General features: G+C 44.8%; 1 protein-coding gene across 1 annotated transcript; it reads left to right on the forward strand.

Annotated features, from left to right (window-relative positions):
• Positions 1-287: 287 nt before the first annotated feature.
• Positions 288-20,829, forward strand: GLYATL3 (glycine-N-acyltransferase like 3). Its single transcript, XM_077314941.1, has 6 exons — positions 288-422; positions 6,692-6,794; positions 12,453-12,560; positions 15,451-15,577; positions 17,486-17,612; positions 18,528-20,829. Exons 2-6 carry the CDS (start codon positions 6,717-6,719, stop codon positions 18,973-18,975), a joined length of 888 nt encoding a protein of 295 aa, XP_077171056.1. The 5' UTR covers positions 288-422; positions 6,692-6,716; the 3' UTR covers positions 18,976-20,829.
• Positions 20,830-21,766: the final 937 nt, after the last annotated feature.

A 21,766-nucleotide genomic window follows, 5' to 3' on the forward strand; every position in this document is an offset into this window, starting at 1 on the left:
TGGGGAAACTGAAATATTAAGGGCACAGAAGTCACCAGCTTCCCACAGGTGTCCCCTTCATGTGTGCAATTTTACCATCTGTCACACAGTGGAGAAGTGATAACTATAAATTAAGCATTGTATTTAATAATCCCCAGCATGCTAATCCAAAGTATGAGGAAGCCTGGTCATTCATGGGAATGGATACCAGCAGATCAAGTGTCTCCTGGACAAGGGTTTTTACCTTGGGTTTCTCTGACCTTCACAGCTCCCTTATTAAAGCTTGCCTCTTAAGCCTCTCTGTCTCCCCCAGGGGGTAGATGTATTTGCTTTGCCTCCCCTTGTCCCAGAAGGAATGCTTGGTAATCCAGCCTGTTGCTACTCACCTGTTTCTTAGCACTCAACTGCATTAACAGAACTGCAGGCTGCAAAGTCCACTGCAGGTAAGTGATCAGTCTACATGATCATTAGAGCAGAAATAAACAGACTTGCCGGATAGTCTAATATAGACTTGCTGAAAATTCTCTTCAGAAACCTTTTCCTTTAACAGCTGTCGTTCAATTCAGTCACGAAGGCCACCAGACTCAAACAATGTACTTTCTGTGAGCTATCAAGCAGGGGTAGTCAACCTGTGGTCCTCCAGATGTTTTTGGACTACTTGATGGCAGGGGCTCATGGAATTGTAGTCCATGAACATCTGGAGAACCACAGGTTGACTACGCCTGCTATAAAGCTTTAAATCATTTGGGCCTTCCTACAGATGTAAAATTTCCAGATACTTTGAAGTCACAGAAAAAATATATGTTTCTAGTTTTCTCAGTGCATGTGGGAAACAGAGATTGAAATACATGCAGCTCATTCCTATCAATTTTAAACTTGTATTACTGACTGTAATATAAAATGTAGAATATATAACTTAGTATACACAGTCTTATTGCTTGGCATGTTTCTGGAATGTTAAAGTATTAATATCTTCATGTTATATCAATTGCAAGAATACCCAACCCTTGAGAGTTGCAAAGTGCAACTTTTTTCTGCCATAGTATATGTCTTTTTCATTGTTGCCATCTGAGAAGTGGGGGGGGGAGTCAAAGGTAGAAAACAAATTCTATGGTAAATGCACATTACTTGAACAGCAAGTCTCTCATAGAGTACACTGCCAGTACATATGTCTGGATACTGAGCTAAACTTCCTAAGAAAGCCAGCTTTGTGTAGTGGTTAGGAGTGTGGACTTCTAATCTGGTGAGACGGGTTTGATTCCACACTCCCCTGTGTGCAACCTTGGGCTCACCAAGGCGCTGATAAAGCTGTTGAGACCAAGCAGTAATATCAGGGCTCTTTCAGCCTCACCTCCTTCACAAGGTATCTGTTGTGGGGAGAGGAAAGGGAAGGCGAATGTAAGCCACTTTGAGACTCCTACAAGTAGAGAAAAGTGGCATATAAGAACCAACTCTTCTTCAGTAATATCGGGGCTCTCTCAGCCTCATCTATCTCACAGGGTGTCTGTTGTGGGGAGAGGAAAGGGAAGGCGAATGTAAGCCACTTTGAGACTCCTCCAGATAGAGAAAAGTGGTATATAAGAACCAACTCTTCTTCTTCCACTAAAAATATTCAGCTCTTTAACTGTATCACTGAATACATTGCAGCATATTGTTACCAGAATTATTTACTTTAATACAATATTTCCACAATTCTTTGGCTACATTGTAAGACGTGTTTTTTTTGTGCTCCCCCAAATTTTTTCAGTTTTCCCACCTGAAAAATTGAGAAAATTCTCAGGCTTTTCAATCCTATACAATTTGAATTTTGAAAAACTTTGTCTCAAGAAGCACTTTCCCTATTCTGAAAGAAAATCTTTCATCAGGGTTTCCTTTCTCTGTTCCCCCTAATTTCCCAATTTTTCCAATTGAAAATTTCAATTGAAAAATGAGGGTGGGGAGCTTCAGGGGGGTAAGATTTTTCCCTCCTCCTGGTTCCTCACATCTGGACATACTGCAGCCTAGCCCTGGAAGACCGCTATAGAAATATCCCCTTTTCAGAGAGATTCTGTCTCTGTGCAAGCAAACATGTTTTGCTATACTGTCCCATCTATAATGACATAAGAACCAAGCTAATCCAGCCAACTTTAAACCAATATCAGAGTCTCCCTTCAAAGGATAAAGTTAAGAAACTTCTCATTGACATGAACTGTCAAATACCTTTACACGCTGTGAAATTTTGTGCAGCTGCCAATAAGTTGTGTGATATTCATATAAGCCAGAAAGTTTCCTCTTTAACTGAATAACATACTGACTCGATATTTAGCCAATGCTCTTTCAAAGATGAGTTTTAACCCCGACATGTTTTATATTTCTGATTTTAAACACCCCTCTTGTATTCAAATATTTATTATTGTATTCATTTGATATTTTAATTGTGCATTTGAACTTGGGTCTGAATGGCCATAAATAAAACTTGTTGTTGTTGTTGTTGTTGTTGTTCCAAATGTATGTTTTCCTCTTCATCAGTCAGTCAGGGGAGGAGGGGGGGAGTCTTGGAGCAAGAAGCCTGATAGGGGATCAAGGCTTGTAGGAAAATACTTTCTGCTACAAACTTATCTTCCTTATCACTGGCGTGATCTTGTTTTCAACATTTTCTAGTTTGGATGAGGGTTTAACCATACCTTAGTTTAAAAATCTGGCATTTACTGCAAACTTAGGATTTCCCTTAAAGGTAAAGGTATCCCCTGTGCAAGCACCGAGTCATGTCTGACCCTTGGGGTGACGCCCTCTAGCATTTTCAAGGCTTTCCCTTAGGCTTCTAGAAAAAGCTTCCCACACACATACACATATAACTGTACATCCACACTTTGGGGCTATTTTAAGAATTAGACATGGTTGCTTTTTAATGGGTTCAGAGATTCTTTGTTTAATTTCTCCATCTTATTTTACATCACAGGATGTTTTGTAGAGAATGGACTGACAAGCTTTATGAATCAAGCAGTAAGCCAAGGCTTGAGCTAGTAGGTGGGAAGAAGGAAGTGGACCTAAAACAATTGACCAATTAATCTGGTTGTAACAACATAGTTTGCATGCACAAAGTCCCAGACACACGCTTTGGTGTCTCCCCTTTAGGTATCTTGGGAAATGGAGCTGAAAAAGATCTCTCTGTTTCTAAGACCTTGGAAAGGTGTTGCCAGTCATAAGCAATACCATCAGATGGATCAATGGCTGGGCTGGGTGACTGGGAGAAGCCATCATGGGGAGGGGCCATGGCGCAGTGCTATGGCACGCAGCTTCAATACCCAGCATCTCCAGATAAAAGGACCAGGTAGTAGGTGATGTGAAAGACCTCTGCCTGAAACCCTAGAAAGCTGCCGCCCCTCTGAGGAGACCACATTGAGTTTGATGAATAACGTTGATATTAATAACTTTGATAAGGCGGCTTTCAATGGTGGTTTCTACGGTGGCAAGAAGAGCAGGAAGCTGCAGAGGCTGGAGGCTGACCTAAATCCTGTCCTATAGCCTCAAGACATCCAACTTGACAGAGCCTTAGACTTTAAGAGGTATAGTTTGCAGTTTCCACCGTTCTTTGTTATTGTTGTTAGAATCATAGAATCATAGAGTTGGAAGAGGCCATCTAGTCCAACCCCCTGCTCAACGCAGGATCAGCCCTAAGCATCCTAAAGCATCCAAGAAAAGTGTGTATCCAACCTTTGCTTGAAGAGTGCCAGTGAGGGGGAGCTCACCACCTCCTTAGGCAGCCTATTCCACTGCTGAACTACTCTGACTGTGAAAAACTTTTTCCTTATATCTAGCCTATATCGTTGTACTTGAAGTTTAAACCCATTACTGCGTGTCCTCTCCTCTGCAGCCAGCAGAAACAGCATCCTGCCCTCCTCCAAGTACCAACCTTTCAAATACTTAAAGAGGGCTATCATGTCCCCTCTCAACCTCCTTTTCTCCAGGCTGAACATTCCCAAGTCCCTCAACCTATCTTCATAGGGCTTGGTCCCTTGGCCCCAGATCATCTTCGTCGCTCTCCTCTGTACCCTTTCAATTTTATCGACGTCCTTCTTGAAGTGAGGCCTCCAGAACGGCACACAGTACTCCAGGTGTGGTCTGACCAGTGCCGTATACAATGGGACTATGACATCTTGTGATTTTGATGTGATGCCTCTGTTGATACAGCTCTTTTCCAGTCCTCCGGGACATCTCCAGTCCTTAAAGAGGTTCCGAAGATGATGGACAAGGGCTGTGCAAGTTCTCTGGAAAGTTCTTTGAGTACTCTCGGGTGCATTTCATCCGGACCAGGGGATTTGAACTCATCCAGTGCAGCTAAATGCCTCTCGACAACCTCTCTATCCATGTTAACCTGCCACCCAGACACTATCCTTTGGCTACAGCCATCTCTAGATGTGCCTAAACACTTTGACCTGTGGGGAAAAAAAGATGTAAAATAGGCACTAAGCCTTTCTGCTTTCTCTGCATCTTTCATTAGAGTTTGTCCATCCGCACCCAACAGTGGGCCTATTGCCTCCTTTACTTTACGTTTGCTCCTCACATAACTGAAAAATCTTTTCTTGTTACAATGGGCTTCCCTGGCCAATCTTAGCTCACTCTCAGCTTTGGCCTTTCTGATGATTGATCTACAGTGCCTAGTAACCTGTAGGTACTCTTCTTTAGAGCTCTGTCCTTCCCTCCATTTCCTGAACATTTTCCTTTTCTTTCTTAGTTCCTCTTGAAGTTCTCTGTTCATCCAAATAAGCTTCTTAGAGCTCCTGCAGTGTTTTCGTCTTTCTGGGATAGTCATTGATTGAGCATGCAATAGCTCCTGTTTGAGTAGCGCCCACCCTTCACATGCTCCCTTCCCTTCCAGCATTCTCGTCCATGGTATGACACTCATCATGTCTCTGAGTTTATTAAAGTTTGCCCTATGAAAATCCAACATCCGCGTCTGGCTACAAGCTTCCTTGGCTCCCCATCTCAAAAGGAATTCTATGAGGACATGGTCACTTCCCCCTAGGGTCCCCACCTCCTTCACCTCATCCACCAACTCTTGCCTGTTGGTCAGTATTAAGTCCAGTATGGCTGAACCTCTTGTGGGTTCATCTACCATTTGATAAATGAAATTATCAACCAGGCAGGTCAGAAAGTTGCATGACTGAGGACGCTTCGCAGAGTTTGTTTCCCAGCACACATCTGGGAAATTGAAGTCACCGATGATGACAAGGTCCTGCCACTTGGATATTTTCTCAAGCTGCTCACAAAGTGCAGCATCCACATCCTCTCGTTGGTCAGGCGGTCGGTAGCAGACACCAACCACCACGCTGTTTGTTTTCCCCTCGCTTATTTTCACCCAGATGCTTTCCACTGTAGATATGCTCTCCTTCACTAGAATTTCCTGACAGGTAAGCCCTTTCCTCACATACAGTGCCACTCCTCCACCTCTTCGATCTATTCTGTTTTTTCTGGGGTTTTTTGTTATTATGTTTATGTTATTACCAGACTCTTGCCTGCTCTGAGCAATGAAATGCCACTGCTGATTTTAACCTGTTTGTGTCAACGACTTTAAAAATTAATTTTAAGCTCAATTGTACTTGTTTTAACTTACTGTATTATATCCTTACTAGTAAAAAAGCCCATTGTATCCAGAAGACAATGGGCGCTAGCAGGCAGGGACCAGAGCGAGGGGCAGGCGAGGGACAGAGCAAGGGACAGGCTACCTGAAAGAGGAGGCGGGTGGCGGCTCCTCGGCGTCTCCTGGTTTTTGGTGGGGAGTCCCAGGCGTGGTGCGCTGGGCTGCGGCGGGTCCTGTGCGTTTATTTGATCTTCTGTGGCTGGGGGGTGGGTGGGTTCTTTCTGCTGCTTCCAGGAGGCCACGGCCGCGGATCAGGCCGCGCCCGGCCGCGCCCGCGGGGCCGCGCCCGGCCGCGCCCGCGGGGCCGCACCCGCGAGCCGCACCCGCGGATCGGGCCGTGTGGGCGCGGCCCGGCCGTGGTTCCCTCTTGGCGGCTGGAGTCTCGGCGGCTGGAGTCTTGCCGGGGGCTCCCTCAGGGGCCGGCCTGACGCGTCAGGCCGTGAGCAACTGCGAGCCGCGCTGCGCGCGGCTCGCAGTTACTGAGGCTGGGAATCAGAGGGACCAATCGGCAGGCGCTTCGCGCCTGCCGATTGGTCCCTCTGATTGTCTGTCATGAGGAAGGGTCCAATCCGGACCCTTCCTCATCCCGGACACATCCCGCCCCAGAACCCCTTACTATTTTATTTAGTCCGTGGCGCCCGCGGCGCCACGGGCGGTGTACAGATATCGTACACCACCCTGACCCAGCTTGCCAGATGGGGTGGCATAGACAAATGATTAAATAAAATAAAATTTGACTCCCCCAATCCCCTTTTACAAAGAACACACCAAATTTGTTTTAATGATTTAGACCTTTTTACCCAGCTTTCTCCCCGACGAGACCTAAAGTGGCTTACAATGCCCACCCCTACTATTGGTATATGTAGAAAATCCCTTTTTCATTGACGTTTAATTCCAGGATTAAATCCAATTGATTCTGCTAGCACCCACCCACCAACCAATTTTAATGTAACAGTATTGAGGATGGGTGGTTACCTCGGAGCCTGTTTCAGGCTTACACTTCTCCAGCATTTTTTCAGCTCAGCAAAGGCTTGCTTCCGATCATTTCTGTTACCACCTGTGCCTGCTGAGCTATTCCCTGTTCATACCTAGGTGGCTGTTAACCACTTCCAGGAAGATGTTGGTGCTCAACTGTTCTACAAAGCTGCAGAAACTGGAACACCTGTTAAAGAAGAATTTCCCTGAATCCCTTAAGGTAAGGCAGATGAGATGTTACAAGGACACCGGAATGTTTGGCAAGAAGAAAACAGGGCGGCTGGGAGAAGCCATCCTGGGAAGGGATCGTAGCTCAGAGGTAGAGCATCTGCGTGGCATGCAAGTTCAATACACAGAATCTCCAGAGAAAAAGACCAGGTAGTAGGTGGTGTGAAAGACCCCTGCCTGAATCCCCAGAAAGCCGCTGATACTCTGAGTAGACAGTATTGTCTTTGCTGGACCAAGGGTCAGATTTGGTGTGAGGCAGCTACATGTCTGGTGAACATCTTCATTGATCTTTTGGTTTGGGACCTTGTTGAAAGTTTGAAGTCTGAGGCTGGGGTTTAGACAAGCCAGAGGTCAAAAGAAAGAAGGGAGGCGATTCCGTCAGCCAGCCGCTCTTGAAACAAACATGTCTGTTCTCATTGTGGGCTGGCTGCTGCTAGTGAAGTGAAGCAAGTTTCAGAGGGCTTCTAAAATGTACCTTGACACTGAAGCACTCCTGAGCATTTCTTATGCAGGTGTGTTTTTCAAGAGCAGGCTAACTGGTCATTATGCCTCTTCCACTAGAAGCCCCTCCATGTGTGAGAGCTTTGCAAAATGATTGTAAAGACATGAAATGACATGAAGAATACGTGTGTATGTCGAGGGGGTAGTGAAATGTTGTCTCAGCCTTTGCAAAGCTGCTTTTGTGGCTCATTTAATTTGTCCCCTTTGAGAAGTAGCACTGCCTTTCTCATTTTCCCTTTGTTGTGGATGTGTATAACATTCATTCCTACCAACTAAATTTGTTTTGAAATGCTTACAGTGATAAGGCACTTTCACACATGCTGAATAATGTACTTTCTATCCACTTTGCAACTGGGTTTTACATGGCAAAATTCACTTGCGAATGATCACTAAAGTACATTGAAAGTACTTTCATCTTCATGGTTTCTGTGCAGTTCCACATGGGGGAGTCTGCGTCTTCACAGAGCCTGTCACGGAGAAGAAGTTTGCAAGCTATATATACAAAAATCTAGAAGCTCTCAAGGGTGCTTACCCTCCCACTCACGGAGGGTGACTTCCCACCCAAATCACATGATATGGAAGGGGTTAGCACTCTCCCTCAGTTCTTTTTCTGCTGCCCCTGAGAGAGGACTGTTCATCAAGCTGAAGATAATTTTTACCTCAGATGGGGGATAAACAACTTATAATTTTTTTATTTTTAATTCGATCAGTCATTGCTGGTAAGAATGTGGCCTTAGTTAAATAAATATAATAAATAAATAAGGGTGGAACAGAATCACTGAGTTTATTTTCTCGGTCTGAAACAGTCTTGCTGCCAAATCACCTCAGAAATTGAGGGAAGGAAGAGTGGATCATCTTGAGATTCTCTGGGTAATGGCCTTGTATCTCCAACCCATTATGACAGATACCCAAGTGGATGATATATGGCCAGTAGTCACCTTGGTGAGCTCAGTGCCAGTCCTGGTGGAGCTTACTTGGGTGGGATCTGCCCTGCTTAGGGCTGTGCCTAACCCACCATTGAAGGAGATTGATGGAAAGTCAGATATTGCCACGTTTACTACTGTCATCTGAAATTGATTTATTCCCTCAATCAACATCAGCACCAAAGGTGCATCCTAGTTCTCAGGTTGTCTGACGATGCAAGGACCAGCACTGTGAGGCATTGCTATTGTACATCAACAATGACTGAATGCTGCTGAATGGCTGATGCTCAGTGTCACTATGGCCTATTATGCACGGCCGCTGAAATGGCGGTATGGAGAACGCGGAGGAGGAAGAAGCCAAGCAAACCGCAAACACACGGGACAACGCAGTGGCGGCAAAACCCAGAGCAGCCGATTATGCACGCGGCCAATCCGGAGCCACTTCTGGTTGCGCTCTGGTCACCCGGGAAGCTCCGCTTTCTTCCGCATTTTGCTAACGCAGTTTTTTCGGTGGCATACGTTGATTCTATGCCCGGTTGCCACCTGTGGCGTGCATTATTGGTGATTTTAGCTGCCGCCATTCCACCCCAAATGCGGACCTTCTACTCCGTGCATAATAGGCCTATGAAGCGACCGTGGTTGCCTAGCGAGCACTGCAGAGAGCAGGTGCCAAGCGAGCACCAACAAGCAAACACCGACTAAAGTTGGTGAGCAAGTTTTGCTGCTGCCGAGTGAGTGCCACCATGGTCGGGAGGGCACTGCCGTCACAAGAACGCTGCTGCCAAGCAGGCGCAGCCAAGCAAGCATAGCCAAGCAAGCATTGCTGAGGCAAGAATGCCACTGCCACTACCGAACTGCCACAGCCGAGAGAGCATCACTGTGGTGAGATCACCAAGGATAGCATGCCACGGCTGCTGCTGTCGAACAGGCGCAGCCAAGCAAAGCCCCGTTAAGAGCGAGCATCGCTGTGGCGAGAGTGCCAGTGTGAAAGCGTTACCACTGTTGCTGCCAAGCAGGCAGAGCTGAGTAAGCGCAGTTCCAAGCAAGCATTAGTGTGGAAGGAGAGCCACCACAGCTGCTGAGTGGCTGTAGTTGAACAAGTGCCACTGCAGCAAAACCCTCAAGGCAAGATGTTGGTCTAATTTGGGAGTTTATGTTGTAAAAAATAGCAGAGTTCTTATATAAATGATGAGACCAGACAAGGCAGTTATACTGTAAACAGGATAGGGGAACTGGAAGGAAAAACAATAAAACACATAGCTTCCTTAGCTCATAAAGGAGCTCTACACCTTAGCTGTTACATGCTGAAGATTCAAGATGGATCTACCTATCTGCCTAAAGCAGATCTCTTCTGAAACAAAGGGAGGAAGGAGAATTCTTCTCTTCCTGCTAAACTTGCTGACTTGGTAAACAAGCATGAGGCAATGGCCCCTAAACAAAAAATCTGCATATCTATAAACAGATATTTGGAAAGGCTACAGGCTCGAGGCTCAAAGTAGCTGTAGGTGTGCTTCAGGGCCCGGGGGGATGGCTGAGATGCGTTTCGGGGGAAAGGGGGGGAGGCCTTCCCCCAGGCCTAGAAGCACACCCGCGGCCTCTTCGAGCCTCCAGCCTGCAGCCTTTCCAAATCTTGAGAAGAGAGGCCATCCGCAGAGTTCTTCCACTCCACCACCACCCTAATCTAGCACCTGTTGTATTCCTGAATGCAATGGGCTTTGTCCCTAGTATACATATAACAACATTTAAAAACACAAATCCCCTGGTAAACAGGGGATTTGGGTATGGCTATCATTTCTTTGATTCATTGATCAGAAATAATGACTGACTAATGGAAGGTATACCAAACGCTCTATCCTTTTTGTTTCCCAAACATGAGAACAATAAGATAAGCTTTCAGAAACTATACACTAGAGTACCAGGGCCGGAAATGTTAATCCCCTGGAGAATTTGCCTTTCGTCATCCCATCACCTTCAATTTTGAAGCATGTACAGCTGCCTTAAGTGGGCAGGATTGATTGATAAATCCGTTAACGAAGGCAAAAGGTCCTGATTATGCAAAAGCTGTGTGGTGACCCTTGCCTTTATGTGCCCAAGCATATGTATGAGCACTAAATAACTATTTACCCCTGAAGCGCCTAATTCTACAAGCAGCACAAAGAGCATTTGATGCCCACTGCTTGTCACTGTGTATTCAACACCATCCACGCAGTGATGGTTAGTTAGTTTTATTACAGTCATAGACCAGTACAAGATAATACAGAAACATCCATTAAAACCAGAAATTAAAACATCTTAAGACATAACAATACAAAATAGAATAATAATAAGGTACATAAATACAGTTGTCCAGTCACTTGGAACAGACCATTCTATTACGAATTTTGATCACTGCTGCACAGAATTTGGCTACTCTATAGGTTGTATCATTATCTATATCTGTAAGCAGCAGAGAAATATAAACACCATCCACTCAGTGATGGAGTTCGCTTTAGTAGCAGAAATCTCTTGGCAGAAATCAATCATGATTTGAGGTGCTCACTTGATGGTGGCATTCCAGTGTGTGCGCCCAGTGGTGGCCATGCTCTCATGGCAGCAGCATCACTCTCATGGCGGTATTGGTGGCACACTAGCTTCAGTGGTGCTCTCATAATGATGGTGCAGGTGTGCTTCTAGGCCCGGGGGGAAGGCCTCCTTCCCCCTCTCCCCCTGGCCGTGTCACAGACGGGCTTGGGTGAGGGCCCAATTGGAAGGCGCAAAGCGCCTTCCAATTAGTCCCTCACCCAACTGGGTAGAACTCTTATCTGTCCCGGTGAGGGCCCAGTCGGAAGGTGCTTTGCCCTTCCGATTGGGCCCTAACCTGGACATGCCACGCCCACTCTCTGCCAACTTAGGCCTTAGCCTTTTATTTAACAGCAACCCGTTGTTAAAGATATGAATTCCACTACTCTTTTCACAATCTTTACCATTTGAAGGGGTAAATTAAAAAGGCAAGAAGTAATGGAATCCTTAAGGAATTCGCATTGGGTGAAACTGACTATTCCCACAATACTCCAAGGATTTCTATCATGGTGGACCTCCATTCTTCCCACACAACAACCAGGTTAGGTAGAACAGATAGAGAAACAGCTATCCTGCAGATGTCTGTGGCTGAGTAGAGATTTGGAGCAGAGTCTCCTGGGTGGTAGTCTGAAATTCTATCACTATACCACATCTAATTGCTAGAAGGGGAAACCTCTATGCTGTTCCCCATGTCTTTGAGATCCTCAAAGATGCTTCAGTGTCTGGCTGTCAAACACAGTGTTAATATTGTCAAACAGGCTACCTGATGAGGACACGAAGTTACATTACAAATAGACTGTCAAAATTCAGGGCTATTAACAAGCCCTTGATAGTTTTGTAAGCATGAATCAACAGCAGTGGGTCCTTATGCTCACAGATCTCCACAGTAAAGCCTATAAGTGGAGGACATGGATTCCTTGAGGTTCATCTTTGTGGCATCTGTGCATTACCTCCTGGGTGCTGCAAAGTCACAGGCCTGCCATGGAGAATAGACTTGCAAGTTAAACTTCTAGAAAGCTTCCAAGAGTGCTCACCCTCTTCCCTCACAGACATTCCCACTCAAAATCATGTGATATGGGAAAGTCTTTTCTTTGCTGCTGAAGAGAAAGGACACCTTTGTGAGCTGTGTGAGTAATTGCCTCACAACTTCTATAGTTCTTCGACTAACTGGATATTCGGTTTTGACTGTTTTTTCTGGACTCTTGAGTAGTGAGATACCTCCTGTTCATAATGGCCCTTTTCAAAAAGTGCTCAGGATGTGGAGGCAAAATGGCCCAATTGGATCATCATATCTGCTTCTGACAAGTTCAAGTAGGAAGAAATTCCTCCTGAAGCATCCAAACTGGCTGTTTATTGTGAAGTTGTCAGCATGGTGTAATGGTGACAGTACTTGGCTAGACTAGAGAGGCTTGGCTTCAGACCCTTGCCCTGTAATGAAACTTGCTGGGTGACCTTGGTCCAGTTGTTTCTCTTCCTTAAGGTTGCTCCTGAGGAGGTTGTAAGGATCAGGGGGGGAAAGAAGAACTGAGGCTCCTTGTGTGAGAATGGAGACAAAAATGTGCTAGTTTCTTGTCAAGATAATGTCTAAAAATCATAAAAAGAAACTGAATAATAATAAAATTGCCCTCCTAACCTCCGTAATTGCCTGTTATTTTTCTTTGTGAAAGGTATATGGAGCAGTGCTGAATATCAACCGAGGAAACCCTTTCAGGAAGGAAGTGGTGGTGGACTCCTGGCCAGAATTTAAAGCTGTCGTTACTCGTCGGCAGAGAGAGGTACAGCAACAGCTGCAGTCTCTCCCTCTCTCACTGTCTTTCATATCCATTGTTCCTCCACGGTACTTCTTATTTTTCTGATCATTATGCATTGTAAAAAGTAATGAAGGGAAGCCATCTCCAAGACAATTGTTCCTTAGATGGTTAAGTATATGCACCTGCATGGTGTATAGGGCTTTTATTGCAATCCCAGGTCGATTCAATCCCTGCCATCCACACTGAATGCGATTTCAATTTTGATTTTGGCTGATTTAAATTTTCCCTCTGCAACAAGCAGGATTGATCCGGAGTGACCCTACCTTTTCCCTGCAATATCCTGGAGTGGATATAATCCTCAATATTTGAAAAATTGGCATAAGTAAAGGTACAGTTCTCTGCTTGTCCTGAACTAACTTGCAGCCTTGAGACTCCAATGCTGTAGAAAAGCCTTGAGTGGTCCGGGTATCAGTTCAAAGGCTTCCTGTTTCCCTTGCAAGGCTTCCCTTAAAGGGGAAGCCCTAACTTCTCTCGGTAGAAGCTCCAAAACCCCTAACTTCTCTTGGCAGAGATTTGCCTCTGGGATTTATTCCCCCTCCTCTGCTGTCTCCAATCCTCTGCCACCCCTTCAAGAAAAGAAAGAAAGAGGCTCCTGCTGCACTTGGCTCCTCCCCTTCTGAACTTCCCTAATCACGTGCAGAACACTCTCTGTTTCAATGGGAGGGGGGATAGAGGAAGACCTGAGTTCAAATTGATCTGCATTCAGCAGGAAACACAATGGAATAAACAAAGTAAGTGCAGAATCAGCCCTGGTCTGGACCCTGCTATGCCATGCCTAACAAAGCTAGTAATAATATAACAAGTGAAATGTGAAATTAAAGTAAAAAAAAGAAATCCTTAAGGCATCATGTTAAAATAACTACAGAATGCAAGAAGGGAACATTGGCAAATTCACAACTCCCCATAAAATAAAAGTTATCATTCATATTCTACAGCATTTTATTTGCTACAGCAAGTTCCCCCTTCACATTCCTTTTAGCATTTTATTTACTATGGCCAGTTCCCAGTTATCACACCCTTCACATTCCTTTTAGACTCCAATTGTAGTGGTTGTTTTCTATGGCCACATCTGGGAACTCCAGGGGATTCTTCTTTCACTAAAGTCAGTAGTTCTACATTATCTTCTGATCAGGAAGCAGTGGTATCCCTGGGATATTGACCCTGCCCTTTGCTGATGCTACAGGAGTAGGAGTCTGGTCAGTGCTCAGATGAGAGACTTCTCTGGGTCTCTAAAAAAACTACTTGGAGGTATCTAATGGAAGTAAAGTTGACTATTAATGTATATCTGCCCCAAGTAGCTTTTTTTTATTGTAAATCACTAACTTTTGCAGTGAATGGGATTTGGAGGAGAGGGTTTAAGGCAATGCACAGAAAATCTGGTGAACTCTTTAAGCAGCAAGTTGCCCAGACTAAGGACTAGCAGTCAATGCAAGGTCCTTCTTTGCAACTGGATGTGTGTGTGTGTGTGGGGGGGAGGGGTTATTGGGTGCAGGAGGAAGTCCCAGCCTATTTACAGTGTCATTGTCCACGTGACCCAGACGTGATGTCATCATTTCTGGGACATCAGGGTGACACTGGGGGGCTTTCCGCACCGGGATCCTTGTAGCAAATTGTTTGCTGAACGAAAAATCGCCATTTAAAATAGTGCAATTCGTCATTATGCATACCTGACTTTGTAGTGGAATCCAGTTGCGTTTCTATAGTTTCCCACAAGCTTCCGGTCTCAGCAAAAATCGCTAGACAGGAAGCACTATTGCCAAGCTCGTCCTGCCCCTGGCCGTCAAGCAGCCAATGGGCAGCCGTTAGCATGCTCCCAAACAGCCCCTTTCCCTTTAAGAAAGGTTTTTTTTTTTAAACACACCCATTGCAATGAATATGTGTAAATCGTTGCAACGGAGAGACCCATCAGCTGGCAGGTGTGTTTGAGCTGTCGTTTCATCGTTGCCACGCTCCCCCCAAGTGAAAAAAAAAATCCCCCCCCCTCACGGGCCCGATTTTCGGCCGAAAACAGTGTAAAAAATAAAGGGAAAATACATCAGCAAACGGGCTTGTCTGTTGTTTGTGCTTAGTGAATAAACAGCTCTGGGGAGGGACTGAAGCCGGGGAAGCCTCTAAACAGGCTTGCTGGTGGGTTGAACTTCGCTCGCTCGGAGAAAAAAAAATGGCGATCGCTTCGCCGGAAGATCAGAGGAGAGAGCCAGGGGGAGGGACTTTGTAGAAACCACAACAATGGTAACGCACAGAACTTTCCCGCTAGTGTTGCAGATTGCTTGCAGGAGTGTAGCGCTTTCCGGAGGGTGAATCCACTTTTGGGGATTTCCCTGAAAGCGCTACAAGGAAGCGCTTTTTGCGGATCGGTTTCAGGTGTGTGGCAGATTGTCAACGACGTTGTGCATAATGGCAAATCAGTAGCATTTTCAATTGGCAACCATTGTGCGATTTTGAAGGTGTGCGAAAAGCCCCTGATATTTGGGCAAAAGCTCTATGGTTAATTTGGCTTCTAGCATAGAGCTTTTGCTCAAATGGCAGTGTCACCTCCAATGTCCTGGAGGTAATGGCATCATTTCTTGGTCACATGGGTAATGATGCTGGATCTCCCTTTTTCTGAGTGAGCTTCTCTCCCACCAGTCAGCTAATCAGCAGTGTAGAGGTGGGCCTTAGGACCCTACTCTTCACCAAGGGATCTGGCAGGTGATGGCTCTGATTGCCCCCAAATGAAGCTCAGTGTAGTACCTTTCTCTGACCAGCAGCCATAGTGGCACAGGGCCCCTATTCAGACGAGTTGTGATTGCAGGAACAAGAGAAAGAGAGAGAGATAAATGGAATTTAAGTGTGTTGTTTCTTTTTAACCTAGGCTGAAAGTGATGATCTAGACTCTTTTACCAATGCTTATGCAGTTTTTTACAAGGATTTGCAAGCCTATTGGACATTACTGGAAAACCCAGAAACTATAAACTGGGAGCAAGTATTCCAGATACAAGGTAAAACCTACAGTGACTAATGTTGCTAAATGTTTGCAGTATGCAGAAATGCTATATTTAATAGTGGAATTTTGTCATTCCACACATCTTCAATTCTAGTGGAATATTGAAGTCCCAGTAGCGGTCTATTCATTCCCCACAGGTTTCCGGTCTTGCTAGAATTGCAACAAAGGAGACGATATTTTTCCACGCTTCTTCCCACCCCTGGCCATCAATCAAACAGAACAGCCAATGAACTGTTGTGTTCGTGCTCCTGAAAAGCCCCTTTCCCTTTAAAAACTGGGTTTTTTTAAAACCTGAAAACACCAATAGCAATCAGTATTTGTTCATTCGATGCCTCAAGACCCTTTTGGCTGACATAGGAGCTGGTGCTTAATTGTTTACATGCTCTTCAAATAAAAAAAGAAATCCCCCCTCCCCGATGGGTGCAATTTCTGGCCGAAATTATGGCAGTGTCAAACAGGGGGCTGTTTTGTGCTCGGAAACTTTAAAGCCAATTGCAAAAGGTAGCTTTGTTTTACTGTTAAGCACTTCTGAATTGCTTGTGGAGGGACTTCAGCCAGATAAACCTTGCGTATTCATTGCTTTCACTGGTTTAAGGGGGGGGGGGAAATGGCGATCACGTCTCCGGAAGCTCGGGGGTGAGAGCTAGGGAGGGATATTCTTTCTACTGCTATTTTGAGAACACACATGTCATTCAGTGATATGTTGCAGCTTGTGCTCAGAAGTTTTTTTCAGGGGGAATCCACTTTTCTGGATTTCCCCATAAGCTCTATAAAATTCTGATTGTTGCTGGAGTTCGGTAGGAGTTTTGTGGTTTGTTTACGATATCATGCGGAACATTAAATTAATAGTGTTTACAATAGCATAAGACTTCGGCTACATTTAAGTTATAAGGAATGGACCCTAGTATAGAAGCAATAGAGCTTCTTGTTGCGCAGAGTGGTAAGCAGCAGAAATGCTGTCTGAAGCGATGTCCATGAGGTTGGGAGTTCGATCCAAGAAGCCGGCTCAAGGTTGACTCAGCCTTCCATCCTTCCGAGGTCAGTAAATGAGTACCCAGCTTGTTGGGGGGTAAAACGGTAATGACTTGGGAAGGCTCTGGTAAGGACTGTACTGAGTCTGCCATGAAAACGCTGGGGGGCGTCACCCCAAGGGTCAGACATGACTCGGTGCTTGCACAGGGGATACCTTTACCTTTATAGAAGCAATAGAAGTAAAGATGCATAAATTTTGTAGTAATGTGTAAGCATCTTTAAGCATCTTTAAACAGCCAGACTGAATAAAGCAGTAAGGGCACTGTGGGAGGAGTTAGGGCGGGCCCTGTCCGGGATAAAAACTCGGAGGGGCCAATCAGGAGCCGCGAAGCCCACTTTTCTAAATTGAGATGGAATGTTACTTGTGATGTGCGGGAGGTGGTATCCAATTTTTTTTAAGTATGTAGTTGCCATATTGCAGGTATACAATAGCATCCTCTCCAAGCACCCTCTCCAAGACCTGAACCCAAACTGTCCTCACTACGGGTTCCTGTTAGAATAATTGTTATAATGTGAACTGTTACAATTTCATTGTTCAGTTTTGAAACCCACTGTTATGATTGTGGTTGTTATGTTTAAAATGTATATCCTCTATGTTTTATGTAAACCACCCTGAGTCTTATGGGAAGGTGGTATATAAATATAATCAGTCAGTCAGTCAGTCAATAAGGTTGTTCCTTGAAAATATCTTTCAACTTAAGAGAAATTCAAAGCAAATTTGGGTATTTTTTCTCTGTTGAAAGAAGGGTGGCATTTCTGAAGAATTTTTGAGAACTATGCAGATTCCTCAGGTCAGTTTTGTACTTTGCTAGGGCTAAATGTTTATCAGACTATGTGTGGTAGGTGAAATGTGTACTTCTTATACATACAGGCCTACAGGATGGGTTATTTGATGTTTCCAAAGCCATTGCTGGTCCCAAGTTTGTGGATGTGAAGCAATCATCCTTCCAAATGGTTATCCATCCAGATCCGGATACTCTCCCAGAGGTTAACCTTAAGTATGTCCCATCACTTTCCATAGCAATGTTGCTGTTGAGTACAAGCCACAATAAGGAATGAAATAGTGTGAATCAATTCCCCTGCAGAAAATAGCTGCATTATATCCCATTGAAATCATTCTCTCCCCAAACCACACCTTCACTAGCACCAAAGCATAAGAGTCTGGAGGTAAGCTGCAGCAGCCATTTGGAAGCTGTCTCACCTCGTGCAGCAGCTATTTTGGGGCAGCCATTTTGTGGTTATTCCCACCTTTCTATGTCAGAGTTTCAAAGGTGCCTGCAAGCTCCAAAAGGTTGCGGATCCTAGTGTGGGCATTGGGGAAGGCAATGCTATGATAGGAATCCAAGGCTGGGGATGTTTATGCATAGGGATTTGCAGAAACTGAGCCACAAATTCATGACAAACCAAAGCTTGTGATGTGTCTATTGTCATGATCTTCCATGAATTTTTAAAGTAATTTGTGGTTACAGCAGAAAACAGGGGTTTAAAGGGACTCTGAGGTCTCTTTAAATAGTGTTTGCATGGCCACAAAACAGTCTGATTCATGAACGAACCTCCCTGCTCAGTTCGTGGTTTGGTTCGTAGTTCGTCCACGAACCACAAACCAAAATGCACCACAGTTTTCCAGTTCACGTCTATCCCTTTGTATGAAGAAGGTAGGGATTTTAGGGATCAGTTGGGCATACCAAAAGGCCACAGAGGGGGTGAACAGCAGAGAAACTGTGGAAATCTCAGAAAGGAATCCATGATTTCTGAATATTTGACAAACCCTGCCCACCTACGGCATGCTGCTCTCTGCATCCAAGTACTCCCCTTCTCTTGCCATTTCCCCCACCCTTTCAATTAACATTCTTACTTTCCAGCTGCAGTGATCATTGCAATGCAGTTAAACACAACACCGTTTTTTTTTAAAGGCTCAATCCTCCACCAAGATTGGCTTCTCTTGACGTGTCGCACGCCAGCCTCCTGAATGAGACCTGGTCCCGTGGAGGCAATGAACAGTGCCGGAAGTATCTAGTCAACCTTATTTGCTGCTTCCCTAGTGTCTGTGTACTGGATGAAAATGGAAGTCCTGTATCCTGGGGTTTGACAGACCAATTTGCTACTATGATTCATGGTTATACCCTGCCTGACCATCGTAGGAAAGGGTACAACCGCCTCATTGCAACAACCCTAGCTAAGAAGCTACACAGTAGGGGGTTCCCAGCTCAGGGAAATGTTCTGGAGGACAATCTACCATCAATAACAATGCTGAAAAGTATGAGTGCTCAGTTCCTACCCTGTCGGTTTGTGAGATTGATCCACACCCCATTTCGGTTTTTAACTGCGCCCCATTTGCAGCTTAGTGAATATCGTGGCTGACTGTGGTGATATTTCCTTGCAGTGTGTAGAAGGCTACTTACTGCAGCCAATTCTAGGTAGAAAACCCAACCCTTTTTTAGCCAGAAAGTTAGAAAAGGACTAGTATCTAGTCCTTGAAATCCCTTGGTGAAGCCCGCCCTTGCCGAAGCTTACAGCAAAACTGATATTGATTTGAATGAACTTGGATCCACACTAGTCCATAGCGCATAAGAGAGGTGAACCTTGCAGATGTCAGCTGACCACTGAATATATATCCATATTCATATGTATCGCTGTACTTGGGTAAGAGCCAGTTTGGTGTAGTGTGGATCTCTAATCTGGCGAGGCGGGTATGAATCTGTGCTCCCTCACATGCAGCCAGCTGGGTGACCTTGGCCTCGCCAAAGCACTGAGGAAACTGCTCTGGCTGAGCAGGAATATCAGGGCTCTCTCAGCCCCACCTCCCTCACAGGGTGTCTGTTGTGGGGAGAGGAAAGGGAAGGCAACTGTAAGCCACTTTGAGCCTCCTTTGGGTAGAGAAAAGCGGCATATAAGAACCAACTCTTCTTCTTCTTCTTCTTCTTCTTCTTCTTCTTCTTCTTCTTCTTCTTCTTCTTCTTCTTCGGGTTGGATGCATGTTTGGATGGAAACGGGATGGGCATGTCATCCGAAGACATGATGTGAACACCTGCTGTAGCCCAGGGGTCCTTAATATGTTGCCTGCTGATTTCTTTTTTGGTGCTCACCAAACATTTTTAGGAAGTGGGCAAGGCCAGGTGGGGATTTGGCCCAGCAAGGCTTCTGTTTGGGACTTTGAAGATTTGATTTTCTGTGCAGAACTCTTTTTTAAAAAAAAAACGTTCTTTGGGCAGCAACTACCAGCACAGCACAAGGATCTCTACTATGTGACTGAAGGTAAGCCGCAGCAGTTTCCCAGCTGGCTGCTCCTCTTGTGTCAAAGATGTTTTCTCTGTGCCCATCATGCTACATCAGAATTCCAAAGGTGCCTACATGTCAGGGACCTTGGCTTTATTGCATGAAGCCTGGTGGGATAATGACACCTAATACCATGAATCTATTTGACCACCCTACTCACAGAACCCAAAAGATCTGGAATGCCTTGGCCCATTACGTTTGATGTACTAATGCTCTAGTACAGGGGTAGTCAAACTGTGGCCCTCCAGATGTCAATGGACTACAATTACCATGAGCCCCTGCCAGTGACTGCTGGCAGGGGCTCATGGGAATTGTAGTCCATGGACATCTGGAGGGCCACAATTTGACTACCCCTGCATCTAATACTTTCTTCCATCTTTGGTAGGCTTGTGTCAAAGTTAAAAGATTCTAGGCACAGATATATGATGGAATGCAGACTATTTTAAATTTAAATTCCAAGTTTAAACCAGAGGCTTTCATACTAGGATTGACAGAAGAAGAAATGAATAAGCAATATAGAATCCTGTTCCAATGTATGGTAACAACTGTAAGGTTTGTTTCTGCTAAGATCTGCAAATACGAACGAGGACCTGCTATTTAAATTAAGAGATTGTGCTGAGATGGCAAAATTGACGACCATACTGAAACTCAGTAGCTATCTTCATACAGGATCGGAAACGCCTCTTGGGGGGTTTTTTGTCACAGAGAGATAAAAATGATTTACTAACTGAAGGCTTTGAAAACTAAGTTTGATAAGTGAATATAAATGTACGAGAAGATAGAAGAGAAAATAGAAAACAATCATGGTATAATGCTCTTGCAGAAAACTAATGTTAACATTTTGTCTTGCATTTTTAAAATTTTTCTTCCAAAACTTTGTACCAATCTGCTGTCCTTTATTAATGAAAATCTTTAATAAAAATAATTTTTTTTAAAAAAGTGAAGTACTCATTTGAGTTGTTAGGAGTCTGCGACTTTAAAATGTCAGGAATGTTGGTGAAGTCCTTAACCAGGAAACAAGAGTGTCTTGGTAATATGTATTTATTCCTCCCGTGTCCGAGCTGTACAGTCTAGCAGGCTGTTAAAAAATCATTTGTATACTGCTTGTCTTAATGATAACCAAGCATATACATATAAAACAAGAAAATAAATCCATGTATTAAAAAACAAATGTTTATTTCAGATGCTTCAGTCAGTTTGCCACAGCACTGATAAAACTGTTCTGACCGAGCAGTGAAATTAGGGCTCTCTCAGGCCCATTATGCATGGAGTGGAAGGTCCACATTTAGAGTGGAATGGCGGTGGCTAAAATCACCAATTATGCACACTACAGGAGGCAACCAGGTGCAGAGTCAACGTATGCTGTTGAAAAAGCTGCGTTAGCGAGATGCGGAAAAAAGTAGAGCTTCCTGGGACCAGCGCACGACCAGAAGCGGCTCCGGAGTAGCTGTGTGCATAATTGGATACTCTGGGATTTGCCATCATTATGTTCCGTCCCGTGTGTAAGCAGTTTGCTTCGCTTCTTCCTCCTCCGCGTTCTCCATGCCGCCATTTCAGCGACCGTGCATAATAGGCCTTAGCCTCACCCACCTAACAGGGTGTCTGTTGTGGGGAGAGGAAAGGGAAGGCGACTGTAAGCCGCTTTGAGTCTCCTTCGGGTAGAGAAAAGCAGCATATAAGAACCAACTCTTCTTCTTCTTCTTCTTTCTTCTTCTTCAAATAAAGCACTGTGTGGCTCCACACACTCCATGGTGTATTCAGTTGTGCATTTAGATCAAATTGTGTTAGGGACGCCAGCTTCCAGTCCAGGTGGGCTTGGGGGATCTCCTGTTATTACAGCTCATCTCCAGACTACAGAGACCAGTTAAACCATCTC

Source organism: Paroedura picta, chromosome 1 (genome assembly GCF_049243985.1).
Source record: "Paroedura picta isolate Pp20150507F chromosome 1, Ppicta_v3.0, whole genome shotgun sequence".
NCBI lineage: Eukaryota > Metazoa > Chordata > Lepidosauria > Squamata > Gekkonidae > Paroedura > Paroedura picta.